General features: G+C 40.1%; 2 protein-coding genes across 8 annotated transcripts in view; both read right to left on the bottom strand.

Annotated features, from left to right (window-relative positions):
- LOC149080858 (solute carrier family 15 member 1-like) overlaps nucleotides 1-6,433 on the bottom strand; it is a 65,563-nt gene extending 59,130 nt beyond the window's left edge. For 2 of the 5 annotated variants that reach the window (XM_089237530.1, XM_089237532.1), the window contains exons 1-3: nucleotides 5,951-6,433; nucleotides 4,529-4,613; nucleotides 1,285-1,426 (exon numbers count right to left, since the gene is read on the bottom strand). In XM_089237530.1, coding sequence (XP_089093656.1) covers nucleotides 1,285-1,426; nucleotides 4,529-4,613; nucleotides 5,951-6,016 — 293 coding nt within the window. In that variant the 5' untranslated portion in view covers nucleotides 6,017-6,433. Of the gene's footprint in view, nucleotides 1-1,284; nucleotides 1,427-4,528; nucleotides 4,614-5,363; nucleotides 5,565-5,950 lie in introns of those variants that run through there. The other 3 variants (XM_089237533.1, XM_089237531.1, XM_089237535.1) reach the window with 3 other exon arrangements.
- A 17,265-nt stretch (nucleotides 6,434-23,698) lies between these two features.
- The window catches only part of LOC149080857 (solute carrier family 15 member 1), a 101,439-nt gene continuing 98,033 nt past the window's right edge, over nucleotides 23,699-27,104 (bottom strand). For 2 of the 3 annotated variants that reach the window (XM_089237526.1, XM_089237527.1), the window contains one exon: nucleotides 23,699-26,569. The gene's annotated coding sequence lies outside the window, so the exon portion shown is untranslated. The remainder of the gene's footprint in view (nucleotides 26,570-27,104) is intronic. The other variant, XM_089237528.1, reaches the window with a different exon arrangement.

The following is a 27,104-nucleotide window of genomic DNA, read 5'->3' as shown; positions in this document are numbered from 1 at the left end:
TATTTTAAAATGTTCTTAACTGCTAAAAGCAGTACTTAACTGTCCAAAATTTTAAAAAGTCAAGGAATGATATATATGTATGATATGGAAACCAATTACTTTTTTTAATGAAAGTAACATGCTAAAAATTAATTGAAAATTAATAAAAAAAATTATCAAAATCCACTCGTTAAAAAAAGGAAAGAACGAAGCCGAGTAAAAAAATTACCTTTAACTGTCAAAATTTAGAGGCATCTCAGCCAGGGTTGTTTAATTTATGTAATTTATAGAATGTATCTGAGTGCTCAATGAATTGATTCAGAGACTAAAATTCCCCATGTAAGGATCGAGACGAGCACCCACAAGTTCCAAACATTTCCATTGCCCTTGATCTAGAGAGTATCAGCAAAAGCTTTCACATCTATCTAAAGTCAAAAGAGCATCTACAGGAGCACCTATGCCTAAGAAACTCTGTCTTTCTTTCAAACTGAGCACAACTCAGGTCTATCACTATCTGCTGGTGATTAATTACCTAGTGAGTTGTGCCGCAAGTGTAACTGTGTGTACCTAACAGTCTGAGTGTGTATGTAGTGTTGTGTTTGACTTTTCAGTGTTGCCATCTATATTTCAGAAGTGAAGTGAGTGATGTGTTATGATTGAATTACATTTGTACTGTTTGTAGGTCTGTTGCTCTCTGTGGTGACTGGAAAACACTGCAAAAGCTTTAGTGTCTAAGGAAACATTGTCAAAACTTGGCATCAAGAGAACATCTTATAGGAGTGCCTACATCTAGAGCTGTGGCCTGATGACCTCGAAGCCAGGAATGCTGTGGGTGCTGAAACAGCCGCAGTAATTTATGGCATGGGTCTGAGCCTGAATTGATTCAGAAACCAAAATTTACTACATAACGATCAAGATGAGCACTCACAAGTTCCCATACACTTCTGACGCCCCTGCACAAACTTATCTATAACCTGCCCTAAAGTGTCAAAATATGACATGAAAGCAGTTACACTTTCCTTCGATTGTGTAGTCTTTGTAATATAGGTACTCTGCGATTTTTATTGAACAGCAGTTTTCCTGGCATGCAGGATGACATCTCTCCATGTTATGTGGAATAGTGGTTAATGTGGGGGGATATGGCAAAGTGTACTATTTACAGTATTTTAAGATGTGATCTGAATCATGTAAATCCTTTTCTCATGTTTACAGATTTTTTAAAACGCCCCATGTTGAGCAAAGGTTATCTCTTTTCTCTCATGCTTTTTAATACTTCAAGTTCATAACACCATAATTCAGTCTTACTTGTACTTTCCAAGCCAGGCATCTGCTATGATGGCACCTAAAACAGGTGTGAAATAGCATAACGAAACAAAGATGTGGAAGTACATAGTAGCTTCATTATGACTGTACAAGAGGATTCGATACAGATAGATAGTCAGAACAGCTGAAATAAGACAAAAAAAATGATTCAATAAATAAAATCACTGATATTATAAGAGTTTAATCAACTAACACATGGAGTGCTCAGTTGGAGTAAAGTTATTGGAAACATATTGGGGGAAGCCTCAAACCCAATAGTTCTATAGGTATTTATAGAGATGGTGGCAAAGATTGGGAACAGAGGCTCTTAAGCTCATGAGCCATATACAAATTTATGCTTACTCTAAACGCATATGAGTTAAACAAGACAAAACACAGTCAAGTCAAAACGAAACACTATTCAGGGGTGGGAAGTGATAAAGTCCATTTCGGAGCAGCTTTGGGGCAGCAAAATTCAGGATTCTGAGCAGTTTTGGAGCAGCAAATTGAGGATTCTGAGCAGTTTTGGAGCAGCAAATTGAGGATTCTGAGCAGTTTTGGAGCAAAATATAGGATTCGGAGCAGATATTTATAAATTGGAGCAGCAAAATTAACAACAATATTTTCTATTTTCATTAACCCTCACCCTTTTTCAAAATAAAACAACTGCACTGTCTTTTGTCATCACTCACCTCACATCTCTAGAAAAGATGTTTGATGACAAAAGACAGTGCAGTTGTTTTTGGACCACTCGGAGAACAAGAATATTCTTGAGAACATTCTCTCAAACGACTACTATTATAAATTACTAGAGAATATTCTTATCAAAAATAATTATTATTCTCAAGTTATTTATCGAGATTATTTATTATAATACATATTATTACATATATTCTTGATAATACTCTCTGGAAAGATTTCGTTAACTGAAGAATATTCTCATGGAGGACTATTCGAGAATATTCTCTGGAAGAACTATTATTAATAACTTCAGAATAATTTTTATTTTCGATAAGAATATTCCCCAGTAATTTATGAAAGTAGTCCTTCCAGAGAATATTCTCAAGGATATTATATGTAACTATATTATAAATAAGAGAAGAATATTCTCATCAAGAACTTAAAAGAATATTCTGAAGTTATTTATAATAGTAGTCCTAGCAGAGATGACTCTCCTCGATGAGAATATTCTCAAGAATATTCTCGAGAATTTTACATCTCTAATCTTTTCATCAGCTTGTTTTTTGTTTTTGGTGTTTCAGGCTTTTGACACCTTGTTTGAAAGAGCGGCTGTCATAAAATTTTTCGTACCAGTCTATTTAAGATGATTTTTGCTTACTGAGAGCACTATTTGCTGTCTGAAACAGCCGCCCTTCAAATAGGCTAAAAATTTTCTAGTCTTTATATAGATATTATAAATTTTCTATATCAAATTTTCAATTTTTTTATACTCAGAAAGAAATTGTTGCAAAATGGGAGAGAATTTCGGAAGAATCAACACGATGGTTGGCGATTCTGCATTCTGCATTATTTGGTGAGATTGGCGATCTGACACTCATTATTTGGCGAGATTGGCAGTCTTACTCGCTATTTGGCGATTTAACACTCATTATTCTGCAACATAGGCGATTTAACGCTTGTTATTCTGCAAAGTTTCTAAATTTCTAGCAATCGTAATTCGGCGGACATGCTCTTTTTACTCCCGGAATGAAATTTTTTTTCATGAAACGTCGGGATTTGACGCAATGACGATCGACTACAATAATTTCTGCTGCTAGTGGTGACTTTTTTTTTTTGAAAATGGAAACTGACTTGCATTTGCGCTTTGCAGCTGAAAGACCATTGCAAACCATCTTCAGTTGCATGAACACGGATATTATCGGGGTTCCGCAATGGAAAGCCTGATGATGGGCCGATGGGTTAAATAAGGCGATAGTTGAAGTGAAATTTACTATTTGGCGCAGAAAAATACGAAAATACCCTATTGGAGCAGGATGGCGCAAGATGTTAATTTTGGCACAGTGCGGTGCAATTAGCGCAGAGTTCCCACCCCTGACTATTAGATAAGACACCTCTAGTTATAGGATAGTAATACACACCAATTAGTCACACCTAACTTTCAGATGTAGTGAAGTTGTTATGGGTGCACTTATGATAACAGAGTAGTGGGCTTATTAGCAAGAGATAGGAGATTGGAAATATTGGAATTCATAGTTGATATATACAACACACATAATTAATACATAGAACAGGAAGAGTGCATCAGAGAAATTAATTCTTAAACAATCAAAGAAAATTTTACATCGACGTGATTAACGCCTTAAACATTTGAGTATTTGCTGGCACTTATATAAGGTAAAATGACAGAAAAAATATATAAATTATAGGAAGATGCTTATTTACCGCTATTACACTGTACATGCACTTTGCGAACATTCCTCTTTGTGAAAGTGTTGTGTGTACATTAAATGCATAGTACCAACGAATTTATGAGAATTATCAGAATTATGAGTGTTTCGTGTTCAAGAAATGTGCCCATCTGCCTTCAGGAGACTAACATTTTTGCTTTTACTATTACATCTGCTATTTCCTATCTTTCTCGTACCGCATTTTCCTGATGTATCATTGGTGTCTGTGGTTTTCGGGATTCTGTGAAAGTAGAAACAATGATGGCATCTACATGTTTCCATGAATTAGTCAGAAAGTCAACTTTCATCAAAATAATTATTCTTTCAACATTTCCTTTCTTTGTGCTGTATAAATAATGCTAGTGCTCTTATGGCTGGAAATATTTCAATCAAGCAACTCCTGTGCTCATCAGGTGCATGTTTCTACTCATTGCCTGGCCCTCACACTCAATACACCAGTGATTCCCAACATGGGCATTAATGCCCCCTCCTGGGGGAGATGGAATGTTCTGGAGGGCGATAGAAGCTACGGGTATAACATAGGATTCTATGAGTTAGATTGCGTTGGGGGGGGGGGGGCGATGGGAGAAAATTTCTGAAGGGGGCAATGGGACAAAAAGGTTGGGAAACACTCAAGCCCTTGTTGATCTGATGAAGCACACGTTAAGCTGCATCCACACCCGCAGCACTATGCAGCCTCAACCCATGCAAAATAAGTGTGTCTAGCACAGCACAGGCTATTTTACTGATTGAATTTTGCCTAGCATGGCATGAGTGGACTCTGCTTTACATTTACAATTTGCAATTCATAGGAGAATTAAAGAAAACATAAAACTCACATCTCAACCCATAGTAACAGAATCTTTCACATAATTCATTGCTGAGTATGAGGAAGACCACTTTCGGGTATGGAGGTTTCAATCTCTAGAAATGGATAAAAGTATGAAAATTAAGTACAAAGTATACCATGGATAAAATAATAAATAATTTATGAGAAGACAAACATTTTATTCCCGTACTTATCAGCAGGGAAGCAACTAGAGGGGGCAACTGCTCAGGGTGGAAATTTTTAAAACAAAAATATAGTTATAGGGCCGATCCTAGAAATTCTGCCACCCTTAAGATATGACTATCTGAAAAAGGTTTTCTTTCTTCTTTACTTCTATTACCTTTACACAGTGGTTCCCAAAGTGTTGGTCACAACTCCTTGGGGAAAGGGGGTAGCGTTGATAGTTTAAGATGTCGAGACAATTTCCTGAATAAAAACGTCCCGATGAGAGTAAATATATCTAATCTCTTCTTTGAAGATTGGGGGGGGGGGCGGTCGCATATTGGGCACACCTGTTCAACTTTTACCAATGGGTTTTGGACAAATGTCTGCTCTTAAAAGGATTAATTGAGCTATTTAAAGCATGTAGGCTACATATCATATAACGTGTTACAATTTTACGTAAATTTTACTGAAAGTGAATTCAAGGAGAAATCTCATTCAATCAAGTACCACAAATGTGGTTTTGCGCACTTTCATGAGTAAACATGAAAATTAATATTTATTTTGAATAAAACGAGAAAATTTATGTATTGAAAATAACACAGAATCCCTCTCCTCATTTCCTAGTTTTTAAAATTGTGATCCTTCGAGTTATGTTGCGTATAGCATAGAGATGAGTTTACCTTTTTCTTTATATACGTTGCTACCATATTTTCTAGCGAAGTGATATCCTCCAGTTGATACGTTTGTGACCTTAGGCAGGAGAGAATATAGGGCCCGTGCCCTCCCCAAGATGATCAAAAATTCAAAATGACATCAGTTGCATCTGGTTACAGTTTCAGAAAGCAAATATGTAAATTAGTATGCAGATATTTCTAGCTAGTGTGGGGGAGGAGGCGACTCAAAAAATCACTTGGCCAGGGAAGACTGATCTTTCTTTTTTTTTCGCACTATAAATTCACTATAGAAGGGCCCCCATGAAAAATATTGCTAGGCAGGGCCGTCTTAAGAGCATCATGGACGCCCCCCCCCCCCGGCCAAGTGATGATTTTGAGGCCCTACCTGGAAAATTCTCGAAAGTTTCAACTTCTCATTTTTGTGAGGCCCCTCTCCTCTTGAGACCGGGTGGGCCCATGCGTTAGGACGGCACGAAGGCAGTTTCGCTAGGGGCCCCGCCAAAAATTCCATGGGGCTGACTTATGATGCGTTTAAGACAGTCCCGCACGCATTAGTACAATAATAGGCGGCTTGAACATAGAAAAATACCAACCTTAGCGATTTGCGAGTCGACAGACAGACGTCGACGTGCGTCGTCGGGAATAGGGATATCCATCATCTTGGGGGCCCCCGCCGTGGAAAGTCTATATCATCGGCGACACTTCACGTCACAGAACGGTTTCGGCATCGTTATACCGAGGAAACAAATGGTCTCATCAATAGCGTTTTACAAACAGAAACCATTCCATTCATTCTTTAGCGGTTACGGACACGAAAATGAATAGTAAATTATTCAGAATAAAAGTAAAAGTTGTCAGCTTTACAGCGGCTTGTTGAAATCCAGAATGAAAAGTCGTCTGCTCTCTCATTCAATAGCTTCAGAAACAGAAGCCATTCCATTCATTCTTTAGCGGTTACAGACGGACACGAAAATGAATAGTAATTTATTCAGAATAAAAATAGTCAGCTTTATAGCGGCTTGTGAAATCCAGAAAGGAAAGTTGTCTGCTACAACCAGTGATGGTAACCTCCTCGATCTCCCTCGAAAATTTGTTTTGAAAAATATTTCCCACGCATTTCGAAAACTGTGCTGCCATCTATCGGTGTAAATATGTTTTACACTAGAAAAGGATCGTTTTGCATTTACAGTGGAACTTCGGTTAACGAGCAAAAATTTCTGAACAAATTTTGACCCGGTTAACAAGCGATGGTTTGCATTACGAGAAAAAATTTTGCGCTCTGTTCATTTATTTCCACGTTATCACAACCGTGCTGATGATTTTTTGCTTCCGCCCACACACGTGTTATGGAATTGCAGATAATATTCTCCCTTAGAGGCCTTTCACACGGAGCGGATGCGGGTCCGAAAGAAGTTTTAACAATTGGAATATACTGAGCCTTTCAGACGAGCCGAAATATCTCCGCACCTAGGAAATGTTCATGCGGGTCCGGACGTCGTCCGCATGTGTCAAAACCTAAGTGCGGGCTCCGCATCCGCACATAGAAGTTTTGACAATAGGTTTATTCGGAGCTATTCAGACGATGCGGATGCGGAGCGAATTCGTCCGCATCTTTGGCTACTTTTTGAAGGTGATTTTTCACGGAATTTTTTTAATTATTTTTTCTTATTGGTGAATGGACGGCGTGTCGCTCAGGGCGATTTACGTTGCACGCGGCACAGAAAACCTGCTCCTAGGAAAACCTGGCTTTACCTATAGGAGTAGGTTTTTTTTGCGCCGCGTGGCACATCATGTTCTGTCCAGTGGCGGATCCAGGGAGGAGCGATAGGGGTGATCGTCGCCCCCCCCCCCGCCCCAAGAGCCTTCAAACAAACGTCACTCCCGTTACCTCCATTTTATTCTTTTTTTAATCCTCAATTTTTTTTTATTCATTTATTCTTTTTCTCAAATTTCCTTACGCTAAAATTTGTGCACTCGAGGAAGTGTGACCTTGAGCTTTCTCCTGGTGGTAAGGTAGAAAGAATAAAGGAATAAAGAAGCCATGGCCGGAGGAGGGTCAGTTGTATTCCCGTCAAAGATAGCCTAGGTTCTGTAGGGATTCCATGCGATTTGGCCTTCACGGTGCGGTGCAACTCACCACAGTGGTGGTCGGCTGAAATTGGTTTTCTGTGGTTCCTCATTTCAAGGCGCCAATGCGAGCCGATCTCCCCTTTAAAAAGTCTCGCCACAGGGAGCAACAGACCTACAAACAGTACATATGTAATTCAATCATAACACATCACTCACTTCACTTCTGAAATATAGATGGCGGCGCTGAAAAATCACAAACACAACACTACATGTGCCCTCAGACTGTTAGGTACACACACAGTTACACTTCCGGCACAACTCATTAGGTAGTAAATCGCCCATATATGGTGATAGACCTGAGTTGTGTGCTTAGTTTGAAAGAAAGAAAGAAAGGTGCAACTCATCCCCAGCGACTAAGAGTACATGTGTAATTTTTTTGCGAGGGAGAGGGGCAAACGTACTTGGCAACGCACAATGAACCACAAGCCATCGAATACGGTAAATCATTCTTAGCCATTGTTTTCATTTTTTTGGCTTCCTCCCTGAGACATGCAAGCTGGAGGTGGACCAAAAAATGGTCGGATCGCCGACAAAAAAACCTATTTTCGGTAAATGAAAATTTCAAAGTTTTACAATAGGTGGGTGTTAAGGAAATAAATTCTACAACTTTTGTAGCACCTCTACGGTTTTTCCAGGGAATGAAGCTTTTTCGCATTCGTTTGCGGAATCACTGATAATGACATTAACAGGGCTCCCCAACAGGGTGAGGCTAACAGGGCTCAAAACGACTCTCATCATTTTTTTAATTTTTCACTCTACAAATTCACTATAGTGGGGTCTAAAAATATGAAACTATCCTCTCCCCCCCCCCCCGAAAAAAAAAACCAAACTAGCTTAAGTCCCGCTGCAGAAGGTTGGGCATTTGAACATAGCCTCGCTCTATAATACCTACGAAAATATAGGCCCAGGGCCGTAACTAGGATTTTTGCCGCCCCCAAAAACTTTAAAATTCGATAATTTTATGACACTGTTCTTTGTTCCCACCCGAAATTTCCACCTCCTAAATTTTGCCGCCCGGGGGCAGTTGTTCCCATGGGCGTAGCCAGAAATTTCGTTCGAAGTGGGGGGGGGGCAAGTGATAGAACAACAGATTCTGCCATCTTTTTCCTTTTTGGTCATTTTCTCACATTTCAGGGGGGGTACCAGACCCCCAAGTTTCTCCCCTCGTTACGCCCTTGGTTTCCCCTCTCGTTACGCCCTCGGTTGCCCCCTTAGTTACGGCCCTGTATAGGCCTCTTCCCCATCCAATAATTTGAAACCGTTATAATTTGAAATCTTTCAGGTGTGAATAAATAAGCACCTGGATTGAATGTTGTATGTAAGTGGATCCCGCTTATAACTATTTTCCAAAATCCGTCATAAAAAAACGTTGTAAGCGTAAAAACGCTTTAAAGGGAAAATATTAATAAGTATTAGTGAAAGATGGGACCAAGAAAACAGGGCCGGATTAAGATGTTTGAAGGCCCTAATCACATCACTTAAATGATTTTGGTGCCCCCCCCCCCCCCCGCACTATGCATGAATTTCAGGTTTTAACCAATGAGTGTGTGTGTATTTACTCCGTGTATATTTTGCGCTATGTTGAATCTATCAATGGAAAAAAGACATTGAATGAAACTTTGTGTTTCAGAAGAGTAACTAATCTAAGACCAGCAGTGGATCCAGAAGTATAGGGTGGGAAGTAATCACCCTCCCAAAATCCGGATAATGTGGTAAAACTTGGCGACAATCTTACACAATTCGCCACCCCTCCTGACCCATCGCTGTGGAACCGTGACTGTGGCTAGTGAGGTTTTCCTAGGAGTAGAACTTTTGCGCCGCGTGCAGCGTGAAAACACTGATTGGTTAAAAACCTGAAATTCAGTCTTACCAAACATGGTAAGACGTTTCTCCCTAATTTTTTCCCCAATCTAATTATTCACCTAGTACAGAACCAACATTAGATATATTTTGTTTCATGAACAGAGCCGGATCTTGAATCCTACGAACTACGCGGCCGCAAAAGGCGCCAACTGAAAGGGGTGATTTTTCTTTTTATCACCAAAACATCATTCGCTTACACTTGAAAAATGTCCAGAACCCCCTGTTCATGAATAGAGAGTTCATGCATAAAAACATTTAAGAGCACAAATTTCCGAACATTTAGGATGTAGGCTACGTTGTTTACAGCCCCGGTAGTTCATTGCCTACTATTAAATTAATTATATTTGAGGTTTAGGCTGGTTGCAGCTAGTGTTGTTAATATTCGACACAACCTATTCCAGAGCGTCGTTTTGAGTTTCGAATTTGAATATTCAAATATTGAGATTGCAATCTTGCACTTTGTAGCAAGAAACACAAGTAATAACATTGAAGAGCTCATATACAGTGAATCCCACTTACAGCGCTTTCCAAAAACTCATGAAAAACGTTGTTGGTGGATAAACGCTTTAAACGGGAGATTTTTCAATAAGTATTAGTAAAAGTTAGGAGATCACGAAAATAAGTCGTACTAAGCGAGAAAACTTTTTAAATGGGAACGTGTTAAGAGGAATATGCTGCAGTAATTTTAAATTAATCTACATTTTCAAATGTTGTTCTAACCGTGTGTTTCAGAATGTTTTTCTTTAGTTTTGTGAATTCCACATCCCCCTCCCCATATCCTGGAGCAGGGCCCCTAGGCTGAGATTTTTAGCGGGCCCCAAGCCAGACTTTTCACGGGCCCTTCTGTAATGAATTTATTGCGTGAAAAAAAAAGTGGTTATTGTCCCGGACCCCAGGGCTGGAGCCCTGTCAGCAGTGCCGTCTTAACGCATGGACCCACCCGGGCACGGCCCGTGGGGCCTCAAGAGAAAAGGGGCCTCATAAAAATGAGATATAGTTGAAATTTTCGAGGAGGGTAAAAGGACTGGGGCAACCAGAGTCCTGCCTCGAGCAAATGGGGAGCTTACAAAAATATACACTTATGTTTTGCATGAAAATAAATCTTTTCAAGAGGCCCCAAGAAAGTCTGCTCCGGGACCCCGAGAAGGCACGCTACGTCCCTGGGTATACATCCATAGGCTCCTTCCCACAAGCAGGGTCGCAACAGGATCGATGCTTGGTCAGCCGGGCAAGATCACATTTTGGCACCCTTTGTATTGTTTGGTGCACTCTCTGGTCCGGTGCCAGGAGCACTGGACCCGCTTGCCCACCCCCACTAGTTGCGGCCCTTCCTATAAGAGTAGGCAAGACTGCAACTAGATGCTTAGTCAGCCGGGGCAAGGGCGCATTTTGGTGCCCATCCCTCTGATCCGACTCCCGGGTCACAAGACATGCTGCTCCCGAGGGCCGCAACTAGAAGGGAGCAGACACGGGACGATAATTAACATTTTTTGTGTATTTTCCCACATTATAAACTTACTACGGGGGGGGGGGGGCGCATGAAAAGTTTGGCCTGGAGGCGTACCCGAGATCCCAGCATACGAGCCATGCTGTAGGATATAGGATCCATGGTTTTTATAAATTCATTACAGAGTAATGAATATCCGGTGAAAAAAATCTGACACAGCGGCCCTACTTCTGGAGGGTGGCCTGATGCACCAATATGCGTTAAGAACAGGGGTGGCTCGAGAAGATCGATATCTGTACTTGTGCGGAACCTATTTTTGGTGTGCTCAACCCCTGCCCACGGTTTTTTTTTTCGACAAAGCTTCTCACTTTTTCAACTCGAATTTCGCACTCCTCTTAGAGCAATGCCCAAGTGAAGATCCAGACGGGGAGCGATCGCCCCTCCCAAGAGCCGAATAATATGGGAGAAATTTGTCTGTCCCGTGTGAAATACGGATGATCCAATGCACCTACACAGGAGGTCGCTTCTCCGACACATCGCCCTGGATTCACCTGCCTTCACTCCTTTCGAAGCTGAAGATGTCTGCCACGACTTTATTCGCAGCTAAAGATATCTGTCTCGGCTTCATTAGCAGCTGAAGATCTCTGCCTAGGCTCTATTTGCCGCTGAAGATCTCTGCCTAGGCTCTATTCGCAGCTGAAGATGCCTGTACCTCCGCTCCATTCGGAGCTGAATATTTCTGCCTCTACTCATTTCGCAGTTTAACATATTCACCTCTGCTCCATTCGCCGCAGCTGAAGATGTCTGCCTTTGCATAGGAACGGATCCAGGGGTGGGGGCGATAGGTAAGAACCGAATAATATTGGAAAATTTTCTTGTCCTTTAAAATTCGGGACGATCCAACGAACTTACACAATTCGCTTCTCCCGGCACATCGACCTGGATTCGTCCCATACAGCCGCACAGGTCGCACGGCCAAAAAACCGTCCCTAGTTAAGAACACTGATTAGGGGCCGTTCAAGTATTACGTCATCATCGATGAGGGGGGGTTCGGATAATGGTTACGTCATCAACCACCCTGTATGAAAATATGAGTTAGGATTCAGAGGGGCAGAGCTGATGACGAAATTTTGCTCACAAGTGGGGGGGGGGTCAAAAATGGCTAAAAGTTTGCTTACGTAATACTTGAACGGCCCCTTATGGTTTCTTTTCTGAATTGTTTCCAACTCTGCTTCAACATTACAAGAGGGTGCCAAAATGCTTGCTTGACACAGCTGAACAAACCTCTAGTTGTGGCCCCGGGCAGGGCCGCAACTAGGGGGGAGCAGGCTGGTCTCGTTCCCCGGGCGCTAGACCCGAGGGGGCGCAAATTTCCTTCTGAAACCTCTCCTTCAACATTGCAAGGGGGCGTCAAAATGCGTGCTTGCTCCGGGTGACCAAGCATCTAGTTTCGGCCCTAGCCCCGGGTCTACGATGATCTTAAGGTGGCCTTGATATACAAATGGGTAGGGGCAGAAAAGAGAAAGGAATCTCTGTCCGTGCGGGATCTATTTTTGGTGCCCCGATGACGTTTCTCAGCTCAACAAATTTTTTTTACTTTCCAACTCGGATTTGGTACCCTTTTCTAGAGAGGTGCCCCATGTGACTGCACAGGTCGCACGGCCTCTGTGAGGGGGCTGAAAGACTTTGGCTTAGTTTCTTATAATTTTTGTTTTCGAAACGTTACGCCGTCCGCCTAGGCTGACCATATTTCTTCGAGAGAAATACGGGACATCGGGATTCCAAATACGGGAAAATACGGGACATCGCCAATAATCGCCAAAAACGACGCCAAAACCAAACAAAGTTGCCAAATATTGTTGAGATTACGGAAAATCACAATGGCGGGAAATGATGCATTACCACAAGTAGCAGTGGATTAAAATGTATTCCACGAAAAAAAAAACGTTCACCATGGCAAATGTGGGAGATTAATATTCTCATATATAGTAGTAATTATCATAAAATAATTTCTGAGTTGAAAAATAATGTCAATCTTTGACTTCAATAGAGAATAAAAATTCAAGTAGGCTTCGTGTAAAATACGGGAAAAACCGGGACACTCTTGCCAAAAAGTCGGGACGGCCAAAAAAACAGAAAATACCGGGACTGTCCCGGGAAATACGGGACGTATGGTCACCCTACGTCCGCCAATAGCAGTTTTTTTTTTTGTCTTGTAGCATTTGCAGCGAATTCACAATGACATTTAACAATTTTAAGGAAATTAAAATGAATTTAATACTCTAGAACAGTGGTTCTCAATCTTGTAGTACTGGGATACTTCAAGAGGGCCACGGAAGAAAATGGAGAAGGGGGCCATGACAGGTGGTTTGGGGAGCTGAGAAGAAAAATTAAGGTGTGAAGAAATAAAATTTTTATATTAGTGACTAACACTTATACAGTGAGAGAGAGAATCCAACAAAACCACCCATAAAACCAGGGCCTTCTTTAGGGCATGGACCCACCCAGGCCTCACCGCCTACATTTTGCAACAAGTTCCCTAGGATGGGGTTTTTCTCAAGTCCCCGGCTAAATTTTTCAGACCCCCTTCCCCCATATGAAATTTATTGTATGAAAAAAAAATGATGAAAACCATATTAAGCCCCGGACTGTAGCTCTGTCAGTCCCACTTTTGTGAGGGGCCTCATGCCCATAAGTGACCCTACCTTATGATATTTTGTATAGTACAATTAATTTTGAAAATAAATAGGAAATATGCAGGCTGTTTATTTCCAGCTAAAGTATGGGACTACCAAAGCAATCACTTTGCCTATGGAGGGGGGCCCCATGATATTGAGACGGTCCTGATAGAACTCGGACTAGCGGGGAGATCAATAAATTCTAGGCTACTGGTCTGGAGGCCAATTTTCTTTGCAAAATTTTTGTTCAGTATAAATTCACTGAAAAAAATCATTTCAATACGTATAAAGTGTCTTGCTTCTAGATGAGAGTTGAAAACTCTGGGTAAGACAGGGGAGCCACGAAAAAAAAAATATGGCTCAAAGGGGGGCCACGGGCAAAAAAAGGTTAAGAAACACTGCTCTAGAATACTTTAAAACATTCATTTTTAAAAATATTGTTGGTGCTGCTATCAAAAATCAGAAGTGTATCTATCTACTTTCAAAACCAGAAGTACCTTATGTGGTGATGACCATCTTTCCTCCATGGGTGATGACGAAGCTCAGGTGTAAAAAACTAAATTATTCATTCAGCTTTGCTCTTTATAAACTGACCTGAAAGATCAAACTTCCAGTTCAGTAATTTTTTCAAGACCCAAGGAGACATCCAAAACATAGGACCTCCACGTCCGACGACAGGTAAGATCGTAAAAAAGTGAATTTTTCCACTCCACTTTATATTAATGTGCTGCCATCTAGTCACAAATTTAAAAGTGACTCATGTGGTGATGATGAAGTTTAAACTAAAAAAAACTATATTCTTTATTCCGTTCAGTTCCTTATAAACAAAGCTCGTGAACTGAACTGGAAATTTAAACTATAAGTTCGGCTATTTTATTTGAGCATAAGGAGACGTCCAAAACAAAGAGCCTCTTAATGAGCAGACGACAGACGGTTTGTTCAGTTCCCTACAAGCTGAGCTCACAAACAGAACTGGAAGTTCGAGCTTCCAGTTCAGTAATTTTTTCAAGACACAAGGAGGCGTCCAAAACAAGTAACCTGGAGAGAAGCAGACGACAGAGATTCTGAGGCTTGCTTGCATCGAGCTTATATTACTGGAGGGAGCAACCAGCCGCCGCGACGTCAGCGACATCAAACGCAAGGAAATTACGTGGCCCGGTGAAAACAAAGTTCCCGCCTGGCAATTTGCCCATAGAAATGTACAGTTCGGTCTATAAACATTGGGTTTTAAAGATTGAAAAAGAGGATCATCGAGACTCATCTAAAAAGGTGAAAAAAGATTAAATTATTTATTTCATTAATACTGGATTCATTTATTTCATTAATACTGGATTCATTTATTTCATTAATACTGGATTCATTTATTTCATTAATACTGGATTCATTTATTTCATTAATACTGGATTCATTTATTTCATTAATACTGGATTCATTTATTTCATTAATACTGGATTCATTTATTTCATTAATACTGGATTCATTTATTTCATTAATACTGGATTCATTTATTTCATTAATACTGGATTCATTTATTTCATTAATACTGGAATTATCTCTTTCCTTCATTCTGGAATTATCTTTCATTAATTTTATTATTATCTCTTTCATTAATTTTATTATTATCTCTTTCATTAATTTTATTATTATCTCTTTCATTAATTTTATTATTATCTCTTTCATTAATTTTATTATTATCTCTTTCATTAATTTTATTATTATCTCTTTCATTAATTTTATTATTATCTCATCGATGCTGACATTATTTCTTTCATTTATTGTTTTAAATTCCTGTGTATGTCACAAGAAAATAACGGGGATCCTGTTTGTCTTCACCGAGTCACGTGATGTTCCGAAGAAAGAGATGTAGGGGGACACCGTTCTCAGCATTGCCAAGGGGGGAGACCCCTTAATGCATGCCTCCCCCACACCCTGGGCCGTGTCCGAAGGGCCTCAAGAGAAGAGGTGCTTCAGAAAAACGAGACGTAGTTGAATTTTTCAGGTAGGGCCTCCAAAAATCCCTTGGTTCGGGGCCCGTGATGCTATTAAGACGATCCTGCTTGTCAGCCCTACCCTTGTGGGGTCATGGAATTCCAGTGCTTGATTCCTTTACTTCTATTAATTTATGAATTTTGTAAAATTAATTTAAATGCCATTCCCTCTCAATGGATCGTGTTTGATTACGATCCCGACTATCAACGCCTTCCTGAAATAATGAAAAAATGAGTGTAATGAAATGCGTTCTTTCTGAAAAAAAAAATGTACCCTTCAAGATTTATGTACGTAACCCGAAAAGTTTGTAAGTCGGGGAGTAACTACATAAAAAATTTTTAGAGTGAGCCGCAAAAAAAATTTTTTTGCATTGGGCCGCGAAATTCTCCTGATCCCGGACCTGTCTCCGTCTTTTGAATTTAAATATCTCAGGGAATAATGCAGTTAAAAAAACATGTAATTTGTTTGTTGGGTTCAGAAGAGAAACAGAAACAACACTGTCTAATTAGAAGTTGGGGGAGGGGGGGATCGTATAAAAATTTACTTTTTTTATTTTGTGTACACTGTATTTTCATCCTCGAAACTCGTACAGGGTGATTTCTGGTCACATTTTGAGAATTTTTAAAATTAGAATCATACCACTACGACGAATGGTTGATGAGACAAAAGCTGTAAAAACACTCCAAGGAGAAACCATTGAATCTTAAAATGGTCATAATATTACCAATAGGCAGTGCCGCAAGTAGTGTGTGTGTGGGGAGGGGCAAGCGGGTTTGGTGGCCCTGGCGCATCAAGAAAGGGGGCGCAAATTTAACCATTTAACCTATCCTTCATCATTACGGGGGGGGGGGGTACCTAAATGAGCAGTTGCCCCGGCTAACCAAGTACCCAGATGCGGCCCTGCCAATAGGTATTTTATTTCTGATGGAATCATCGTTATATATTGGTATTTTTTCTTTTAGATACATTCTCAAGTTTGTATATAATTTACACTTCTCTGGTAGCATTTCTTTTACTTCTATAGATCGAACTACACAGTTGATCCACTAATGGCCCACAAAAATCATGTCCTTATTCTGTAGAACTTGGTTTACTGCATGGACGCCATCTGGGCACTTCTGGCACCGGGATGTCAAGTGACAATTAGATCTGGTTCCGATTTTCAGGAGTAAATATGCAAATAGGTAGGTAGGAATATTTAGCTAGGTGCTCGTGCCTCTCTCAGAAAAATCGCTTTGTATGTGAGTGTATGATAATGTTAAGACAACCCCGGGGCGTACTTTATGAAAATTGGGAAAAGCTAATCAAAAAACTCAGCAATAATGTGAAGTCTAGTTTGCAATATTATTAGATTCTCATCTTTCGTGCCATTCTTGTGATAATGATCTTCAACTATATTATTAAGTGTTCTTACAATTTTAGGATCTTCTATCAGATGATCGATGTTGAAAAAAAAGTGTATGTACATTTAAAAAATATATAATTTCATATTCTTATTTTGGTGCCCCTTTAGTACTGATGCCCAACGCACGTGCTTATTTTGCTTAATGGTTAATCCGGCCCTGCAAGAAAATGAATCGTGCCTCAACCAGATGCTTGGTGAGCATGTTAGTTCCTCTTGTAATGTTGAAGGGAAGTAAAAGGGTGAAATTAGCGCCCCCGCCCCCTCTCGGTTACAGCACCAAATCCGCCTCCCGCTCCTGAAGAACGTTATAAGCGGAACCTACTACAGTCGAATCCCGTTATTCGTCGAATCCGACGAATACCGTTATGGCGAAAATCTCGTTTGAACGAACATTTTTCTAATCCTTCAAATAAGTTTACGCAGGAACAATTTTCTAATCCTTCAAATAAGTTTACGTAGGAACAGTGCTAGGTAGTCTGGAATTCCTTTATAACGAAATTTCGTTTTAACGAAGTGATTCCTCCGGTCTCTTGCCGTTCGTTATAACGGGATTCGACTGTATATAAAATTGATTATGTGGTGTCGGATGTTCTGCGGGAATTGTGAATTTAACCACGAGAAGAATCTTTTCGGACAAAAAACTCTTAAAATTAATATTGTACACTTGATAATCGTAATAGGTTTATTCAAAAATGCAAATCATTGCATTTTGCATGAAAGTAAGAATTTGTTATATTTAACGTAATCTATATGGCGGAAAAACACGTATTTGAATAGGTTTTTGACAATCGTAGTCTACACAAAATTGAAAGAGAAATTCATTATTTTAAATCGTGGAATTATAATTTCATTATGCAATTTGTTTACTCTATAATTTTTCTTAATTATGCACATGAATTATTGATGCACATATTTTATTGAAATACAGTGGAACTTCGGTTAACGAGCTTAATTCGTTCCGCGAAAGTGCTCGTTATTCGAATCAAATTTTCCCATAGGAAATAATGAAAACTCGCGTAATTCGTTTCAAATTTCTCATTCACATGAAAATCTATATATATAAAATTTTGATTTTCTGTCTGTGTGTGTGTGTATGTTCTCTATGCGAATCTACGATTATAGATTAATCGTCGTCAAATTTTTCATGTATACAAAATTTGACCCGACTTGAACGATAGGCTACTTTAAAATTTCGTCAGAGCTGGGCAAATGCCCCAAATGGGCAAAAAACTGTCGGGCAACAATGGTTTTTGGGTCTCGACAATCACTTTCGGAACGTTTACTTTGGTTACCTACGCTACTACTACTACTACTAAACCAGACATGCACCTCGTCCATATTCCCCTCTAACGAATTGGTACATGTTGGAATGTGGGTGCATGTATGTATAGTGAACCTCTCGTGAAGTTTGTTTCTGTGTAATGCTTGTTATGTGTAGTGCTGCCATCTGCAATCAATTTTTTAAACTATGAGTTTTCCCCCCCAACTCGTAAGAGCGTGAAGTGTAATGAATGAATAATTGCAACGTTGTAGGCCTGTTGCTCTCTGCGGCGAGACTTTTAAATGGCGCCTCGAAGTTGGGAACCGCAGAAAACCAACTTCAGCCCATGATCACTGCGGCGACGATGGGGTTTGAACCCGGATCTTCGCGATGCGAGTCCGTCAACTTCTTTAACGCTGCCAGTATATGCATAATAGTTTATGCCTTTATAATGGTTTCCCACATTTTCAATACTCCCAGTAATGAGGTTTTTTGAATAGACGTCATAACCATCATCACTTTGAGGGTCAGGCAAAGGGTGACCCTCAGAGAAATCAGTGTTAAAATTGCCAATTTTACTGTAGAAATGCGGAAATTTGGTGATGTTTTCTGTCACATCCATATATGTCAGGGTGGCCAAGCGGTCTAAGGCGCCAAGCTCAAGGTGTCACATCCATAATTTTAAAAATTGTGGATGTGACACCTTGAGTTGTGAAATATTGAGGTATTGGGTTCGCGCTTAGAGATATACGAAGCCCGGAAAATTATATATGAAGTAATTAGCCGGACCTTCTACTTTTGAGTTGGATATCCATGCAATAACATTCATTTCAACCTTTTCATTTATATCTTCACAAACATGAAAATTAATGTCTCCGTATTGTCTTTTGATACTCAACTGCATAAATTCATATAGTTTGGATGTTTTAAAATTAATAATGGGCCCGTAAAGTACATCGAAGAAGTTCCACAGCTTTAATTAGGCATTTTTTGAAGCAGAAACATGCAGATGATGGATAACTTGAACTTGAGGGACGAATCTAAATACTTAGCGCCCCTTAAAAAAGGGGAAAAAATTATTCATTTCTATGTTTCTTCAAATCTAGATTTGTTTCTTTCATGAGTCGCGCAGGAAGTCGCCATATTGGTGAACTTAGACACGGTTTGCATGTCCCTCAAAGAAAGAGGGAGATATCACGTGATCAAAAAAGCCTCATTGAAGAAAACCAGTGCAGTGCCGGGTATTATAACTAGTAATATATAATACAATAAAATATTTGATCATTTTTGTCGCACCACGGTGATTTTCTGCACACGAGGGCTAATTAGACCGGGATTTGCAATTTATTGCCGATTCCCAACGGCAGTCTTTTTTTTTTGACACTCATCGAGAGGTTGGTGCGCTAACTTCTTGATATGGGACTCCCTTTGGTAGCAATCTTTTTTCTGTGGTCATGTCGCCGTTTCTGTTGTACCCTGTATCAGAAAAGTTTCTGACAAGGACGAACCGGGTATCGAACTCGCAATAGCTCTAAACATCCTTTGGTACTTCAGGCGCGTATCTTATCGACCTGGGCTACAGCACATAACATAAATAACGCCATAAATAAACATAGAATGCGGTAATGTTTATAAACATTATTGATTATTAACTTACTCTAAATGACGATCGAGAGGACGATCGTTTAGGACGATTTACAGACTCACTGTTGTTTGCAAACTTATTCTTTTTGCGTGACTTCCAAAAAGAACCTTAACCAATGACACTTGCTTTTGCTTCTGTTTTAGGATTTCTGGGAAATTGCAGTGTTTTGTTGGAAAGATTGATTTCTCACACACTGCTACAGCATTATTTGGGTGGTTCTTTTTCTACAGAGTTTTGCACAAATTCCCCACATTCTACACATCTCTCTAATCACACTTTATGTGTATGTGAGGGGGACTCTTCTTTACCTCTCTCTTTCTCAGATGAGACCGTCCATGAACTCTTGCTGGTGCGTGCAATAAGAGATTCATCACTTCATCTACCGTCAACTCCTAGACATTTTTTACCACTAGTTCTTGAATGCCATCCTCATGCACCTCTGGTCCACGGTCTTCCCCAAGCACACAATCTCTTCGACAAGTAGTGGCTCCTGTTCATGCTAGGCCCTCAGAGTCACATTCAATAAAAAAACTTCAAGCGCACGTACATATGGCTACAATGCTACCTTTAGTTTCATATCGCAAATATTTACACTCGCACATGTGTTGATTTTCCGCACACTTAACGGAGACTTTAAGGGATATTATTATCTACATTTCCATAACACGCGTGTGGGGAAAAGCAAACAACCATCAGCTGAGTTGTGATACCGTGAAAATAAATAAAGGGCAAACTTTTTGTTTGTTATCCGAGCCGCTCGTTAACCGAAGTTTCACTGTATGCCTTTACAATGGTTTGTCACTTCTTTTACGCTGCTAGTATTATTATTTATTATAAGTTTGTCACTTTTTCAATCCTCCCAGCAATTGAAGAAAACCCGGCCATTGTTAGGTATTATGGTCGCCAAATTTTGCATATATACTAAACAGTACTGGGATTGAACGATAGGCTACTACTTTAAAAGTTCATCAGAGCTGGGCAAATGCCCGAAAGAGGCGAAAAACCGTCGGGCAACTATGGTTTCTCGGCGCCCCCCCCCCCAACAATAACTTCCGGAATGTTTACTTTGGTTACCGTGGTTCCCTAACAATGCGTTCCAGCCATGTACAGTATATTCCTTTACAATGGTTTGTCACCTTGAATTTCCCTAGTTATGGAGATAACCCGGCGCAGAACTGGGTATTTTTGCTGGTATCAAATAAGAAAGGTATATCAAAAATTTTATTTTGATATAATTGCTACTGAAACATAAGTTGAAACATTTTTTTTTTAATTTTTTTGTTTTTTATAACAACGTGATCTTTACGTATTCTCAAGTGTTTTGTTTGTGTTGCTACCAGGGCCGTCATAAGAGCATCGTGGGCCCCCGGGCCAATTGGTTTTCCTGAGGCCCTACCTTGCAAATTCTAGAAAATTTCAATCAGATCTCATTTTTGTGAGGCCCCTCTTCTCCTGAGGCCCCCGGGCCGTGCCCGGGTGGGCCCATGCGTTAAGACGGCACTGGTTGCTGCTCCAACATTCATGTTATAAAGAGACTTTTCTGGCCTTCAGTTTGGCAAAATCCCTTATTATTGCATCCGTATCCACTTCGTTGAGAATGGCATTTTTAATGAACATCAAAGCTAGTCCATTCAATCGTTTTTGACTTGCAGTTGATTTAAAAAAAAAGTCTTTATTAATTTGAAATTTGAAAAACTACGTTCGCCACTAGCATTGGAAAAGTGAGCAGCAGTATTCTCAAGCTTACAAAAACGTTCGGAAATGAATCCACATAGTCATTTTTTGTGATGAAAGATAAGGTTTTGGGGCTGGAGAGATACCGGAGGTCAGGGGCGTAGCCAGAAATTTCGTTCGGGGGGGGGGACCACTTTCATTTCGGGGGGGACCAAAGTGACAGAACAATGGATTTGGCCATCTTTTTTCCTTTTTTGGGTCATTTTCTCACATTTCGGGGGGGGGGGGGGACCAGACCCCCAAGTTCCCCCCCCCCCCCCCCCGCTACGCCCTTGCCGGAGGTCAACACAGTTGCAAATATTTGGAGTTCGTTGAAGGGAATCATTTCCATCAATGCCACGTTCCTCTTCATCACTCAACACAATATTTCAAGATTCGAACACACTTTCTTCAAATTTTCTTTATCCCACGTTCACAGATTATCTATTTGATAAAGAAATTCGAAACTTTTTCTATGGTTTTCCATAAGCTGCAACTTTTCTTTCAGTGATGTGTCATCACGAGCACAACGTAAAAATTTTTTTCTTCGAAAGGTCTTTCCCAACCCCAATATGTTCATCCTCACTTTCATAAGGGAATTGCTTTTTTTTATGTTCCTTGGGCGCACTTCTTTGTCTGCAAGCATTGTTGCTTCTGTAATAACACCACTGACTCCATCATCGGACCTCATGTTTTCAAGAAACCCTTGCACACTTTTGATGAGATTCATTGAACTTCGTAGATCACAGATGACTTTTCTGTAACATTTTACCAATCGTGTTTATTTTAAACAAAGGAACTTCAAACTCGGTAGTTTTCGAGCAATTCTCAAAGCAGTGTTTTTGCCAAAAGCCTCAATTTCTTCATCTTGGTTGGCTTCATACACAGCATCATAAATTTTCTCAGGATAGTGAGGCTTGATTGTCTTTCCTCAACTATATTTCTACCTCTTTTGGAGTAAGCTTTTTGCCGATCTTTCTTTCTCTGCCATCCAGCGTTTTCTCCCCTGTACTTTCCTAAAAACACCGTCGAGGCGGCATAGAAATGTAGCACCTCCTGGAGTAACAACAATACACCAGAAGGATACAACAATTATTAAAGAGTAACCTACATATGTTCATGAATGTCTGTTTCTTTGAAAGATGATAGCAGTATCAATAGCCTGAAAATGTACCTGGTATGCCTTAAAATAACACAGACACCCGAAAATTATTTTCGGTTAAAATAACCGTGTTCAGCTAGCAGTAATCGGCTCGTTGGCTACGGCGACTTGATAAGGATAGCGGGCTCGCGTCGGCAGCCATTTTGTTCTCTCGCTAGGATCCTACAGGGTTGCTGCACTGAATACTGCTTCGGAAATGACGCCCAGCAGCGGGGGGGGGGGGGGATTTTCGTCCGGGACAGCATGGTAACCTAGCAGAATTCTCCAAGCAAACAAAGTACGAAAGGTTCGATTGAAGAAAAAAAAATTAAAAGAATTATGAAAAATGGATCTTATTCTAGTGGCTATATAGTTACGGGATGGGGGGGGGGCTGTTAAAGTATTACGTCAGCAAATTTTTAGCCATTTTTGACCCCCCCCCCCCTTCTCAGCAAAATTTCATCAGCACAGCCCCCTACCTCCTAACGCATATTGGTGGGATCAGAAACGTACGCTAGGGGGCTCGTGCGCCTCCTCGCTAGACGAAAAAATTTTATTGCAAAAAATATTTGTACAAAAAATAAAATTTCGAAAGAAAATACCTTTATACGTTGTTATAATAGATTTCTGTTAATTTTTAATGCTATTCGAAGAGTAAAAACTCAAAATTTCTCTTTAACCCTTTGTTGCTCAGTGTTTCCACTGCATGGAACACCCAACACACTTGACTAAGTTCTCAAACCGTTAAATTCAATTATAAATGGATAAAAATAGGTTCACCATTTACTTTGAACTTTCCTTTTCAATCATAGATAGCACCAAGCAATCCATGATCTTCAGCTGTGATCAGTGCCGTCTCAACGCATGGGCCCGGGGACTCAAGAGAAGACGGGCCTCAGAGAAACGAGAAGTAGTTGGATGTTTCGAGAATTGTCCAGGTAGGGCCCCAGAAAAATTATTTGGCCCGGGGGCCCATGATGCTCTTAAGACGGCACTGGTTTCATCCTCTAATAATGGAGCACATGAAAAAAAGAAACAATACAGTAAAATTCTTCATATTCTACTCATATAACAACAACACCATTTAATCAACAAATTTCAACAATATACAAAATATTGTATTAACAAAAGTATTTTACAATAAGTTTCGATTTCATTCCCCCCCCCCCCAATATTTAAATATATAATAGCCCATCGTTATAGTTCTTTGTTCATATTTATATAATATTTCATGCACTAAAATATTTATACACACACATATATAAGGCGGGTTTTTCTAGGAATAGGTTTTCTGTGTCGCGTGCAATCTGAATCCGGTCATTCAAATCGGTGAATACGGCCATACTAGGGCCCCCATACCATGGCTCCAACATCCCGTAGCGGGGTCCCTAGGCAGGAATCTTTTGCGGACCCCTCGGTCAGACTTTTAATGGGCCCCTTCTGTAGTTAATTTATAGCGTGAAAAAGCAAAAAAATTATAACCGTTCCGGGCCCTGTCGGTCCCCCACATGTGGGGGCCATGAGCGGGACACACCGTCCACTCACCTTAGGAAAAGCAGAACGATTGTTTTCCTACAGAGCGCAACACGCCTCATGTCAGCGATTTACGTTGGGGCGTCGATTGCGCCGCGCGTTTCGCTGAACTTCATTTTTATTGTGCTTTCTTTCTCTTCCACTGCCTCCCTTTTTTTATTGTGCGAAATGGTGATCAAAGTCAGGGCCGTCTTAAGAGCATCATAGGCCCTCTGGACCTAGTGGTTTTTCGGAGGCCCTACCTGGTAAATTCTAGAAACTTTTTACCAGATCTCATTCTTGTCAGGCCCCTTTTCTCTTGAGGTGTCCGGGTGGGTCCATGAATTAAGACGGCACTGGTATGATCCACTGTCGAAGAACATGAGCAAGTGATAGACGAACGCAGATGATATGCAGCTGATGCACAAGGCTGTGAAAACAAACGCGTAGCGCGATAAAGTTGAGCGTTTCTGCCGACGCGAAATGGTCTCGTTCGGTTCCCGCGGCGAGAAAAACCTGCTCCATGGAAAACCCGACTATACAGTATTTATACACTGGGCAACCATTACCAGATGTAGGGGACCCTTTGCAGGCTAGCACAGTTTACATTACTCTATTTTTTAGTAAATATGTAGTACAGTCGACGTTCGTTTTTACGAATCCATACAGACTTCGTAAAATAAAAAGTTTATAAATGGGAGAGACAATGAAAAAAAAAGAAGAAAATAATAAAAATGAATTAGTCATTCACCTTTGTTGATGATTTCCATAAAAATTACTTATTTTTGTTTGCATAACATTTTAGCAAGTATTAGATTCCACAGAATTGATACCATTTCACGCGAATCTCGCTCCTCTGAAATATTTGCAGGATGGTGGAATGCCACTGGAACCACTTGCCGTGGAAATGATCTTTTCGTCTTTGTAAGAGAGAAAGATTCACGTATTAATTTCTTTCAAAATATATATATTTTTTCCAACCACTGTCAAGCACAATCTTTTCCATTTTGTTGATATTGTGAAAACGCGATGAGGAAAATAGGCAGTACAAAAGTTGGTTGAAATAGAGTTTGATTGACTTAGAAATGGCCTATCAATAACCTAATGCATCATACCATTTCGGAAACCACCAATTTATCCAACCATAATTCGAAAAGAATGAATTACGTCGTAAACGCATCTTAAATTCATTGTCCCCTTCGCCCCGTCAACAATCTAACCCTCCTTCCAGGCACGTGTTCGCAAAACACCTGCATGTTGGTGATGGCAAATTGGTGAACTCTTTAACCCCTCCCCCATCTCCTATTAAGACACGTATAGAACGTCTGAATTAAAGTTTACTTTTGATTACAACAAACTCAGCGGCAGTTTCAAAGAATAAAATAGCAGAAAAAAAAATAGAAGAAAAACGAAGTTTGTAAATTAGAGAGTTGATTGAAATAGAGCGGATTTCAACATTAGCTCTCTCTTAAGGCATGCTGTTCGGGACAGATGATCAGTTCATAAATTGGAGGTTCGTAAAATCAATCGTTGGCTGTAATTGGTACTATAGCTTGTCAAACAAGGAGCTTTTATGAGGAACAGTTAGGTTTGTGATCATGTTGCTACCTGTTGTGCCCTTTACATTTCAACCATTTATGAAAGTTCAAGTTGGCCTAACATAGATTCGACAAAAAAATTCAAAAAACCAGGACACGGCCACATGATGTGGTGCAGACCACGTTAAAATTATGGTCAAAAGTACGTCACCCTTCCAAAAGTTTGGAAACCACTGATTTAGACTGTCCATCAACACTGAATTTTCATTTAATGTTGTTAGTGTGTGTGTATGTGCATATTTTTGTTTTTGTATATTCATTTTTTTCCCGCATTCCTGTATGCCTTTTTGAATGCCAACGTGCTGAAGCACTCCCCTGAAAATTCCGTCCACAGCCAAAATCTAAAGGACGCCCCTGTATATAGCATATACTGTATATTCACCTGAGGTATAGAAAAAGAAGTCAACCGAAAGTACATTGATCACAATCGGGACTCATCGTCCTTCCTCAAGACATCTTGATGCATTCATCTTCAAAAAAAAAAATTCTCAAATATTATTTCTCTTATTTACATCGAAATGCACGAACGAGGATTTATTTATCACATTATAGATAGAAAAAACTCCTTGTACAAAAATAATTGATAAATTGCAACAAAAATACTGTTTTGTCAATAAAACTATGTCACGATAATACTTTCTCCGCAAGATATATGTGCGACGTTTCTATAGAAAAAAGTTTGGTGAGAACAGCCAGATACATATGTGAACGCGCGCACACATGAATTCCCATGTTGTTATTTTGAATTCACACAGATATATGACAAAAGATGCCTCTGAAACGTCTCTTGAGTAGGTGGTGCATTACCGCTACAGTCATTGGAGTGTTGCCTGTAAGAAAAGTCATGTCAAACAGCTATGTTTCAATTACACAAAACTAATGAGAAAATAAGTGATATCACACAGCAATCGGTCCTTTCACATTAAGTAAAACTGTAAAGAAAATATACAGCAACATAACAGGACATATCTGCAGACTTAGCTGCTTTATGAGACTTGATTTATAAGCAGCACACACAGTGGCATATTTACGGGGTGAGGGGAGGTTAGCCAGCTATGGTCTAGGGCGGCAAGTTCACAGGGGCAGTCAAGAAAATTACTAGAATAGGAGAAGAGCAGGAAAATTTGTATAACCCTAAATAAATCTGCCTCTGTGAGACAGTAAGGAACTACGTCAGTAAGTGACCTAAAGAGTTTGCAAGCATGTGAGGGAGCAAAAGCACCTACAGAGTGAGGGACCAGGTCAGTGAGCGGCCCAGAGCATAAGCAAGCACGTAAATGACAAAAAAAAAAGTGACCTAGAGCATGCGTAAACGTGTAAATGATCAAAAGAGTGACCTATAAAGCAAGGAACCATGTTAGTGAG

This window comes from Pholcus phalangioides, unplaced genomic scaffold (genome assembly GCF_987345545.1).
Source record: "Pholcus phalangioides strain wild (caught in Gottingen) unplaced genomic scaffold, Ppha-v1.0 ptg000010l_1, whole genome shotgun sequence".
Taxonomy (NCBI): domain Eukaryota; kingdom Metazoa; phylum Arthropoda; class Arachnida; order Araneae; family Pholcidae; genus Pholcus; species Pholcus phalangioides.
Note: the sequence above shows the minus strand (reverse complement) of the source record. Positions and strands in the feature narration are given on the sequence as shown.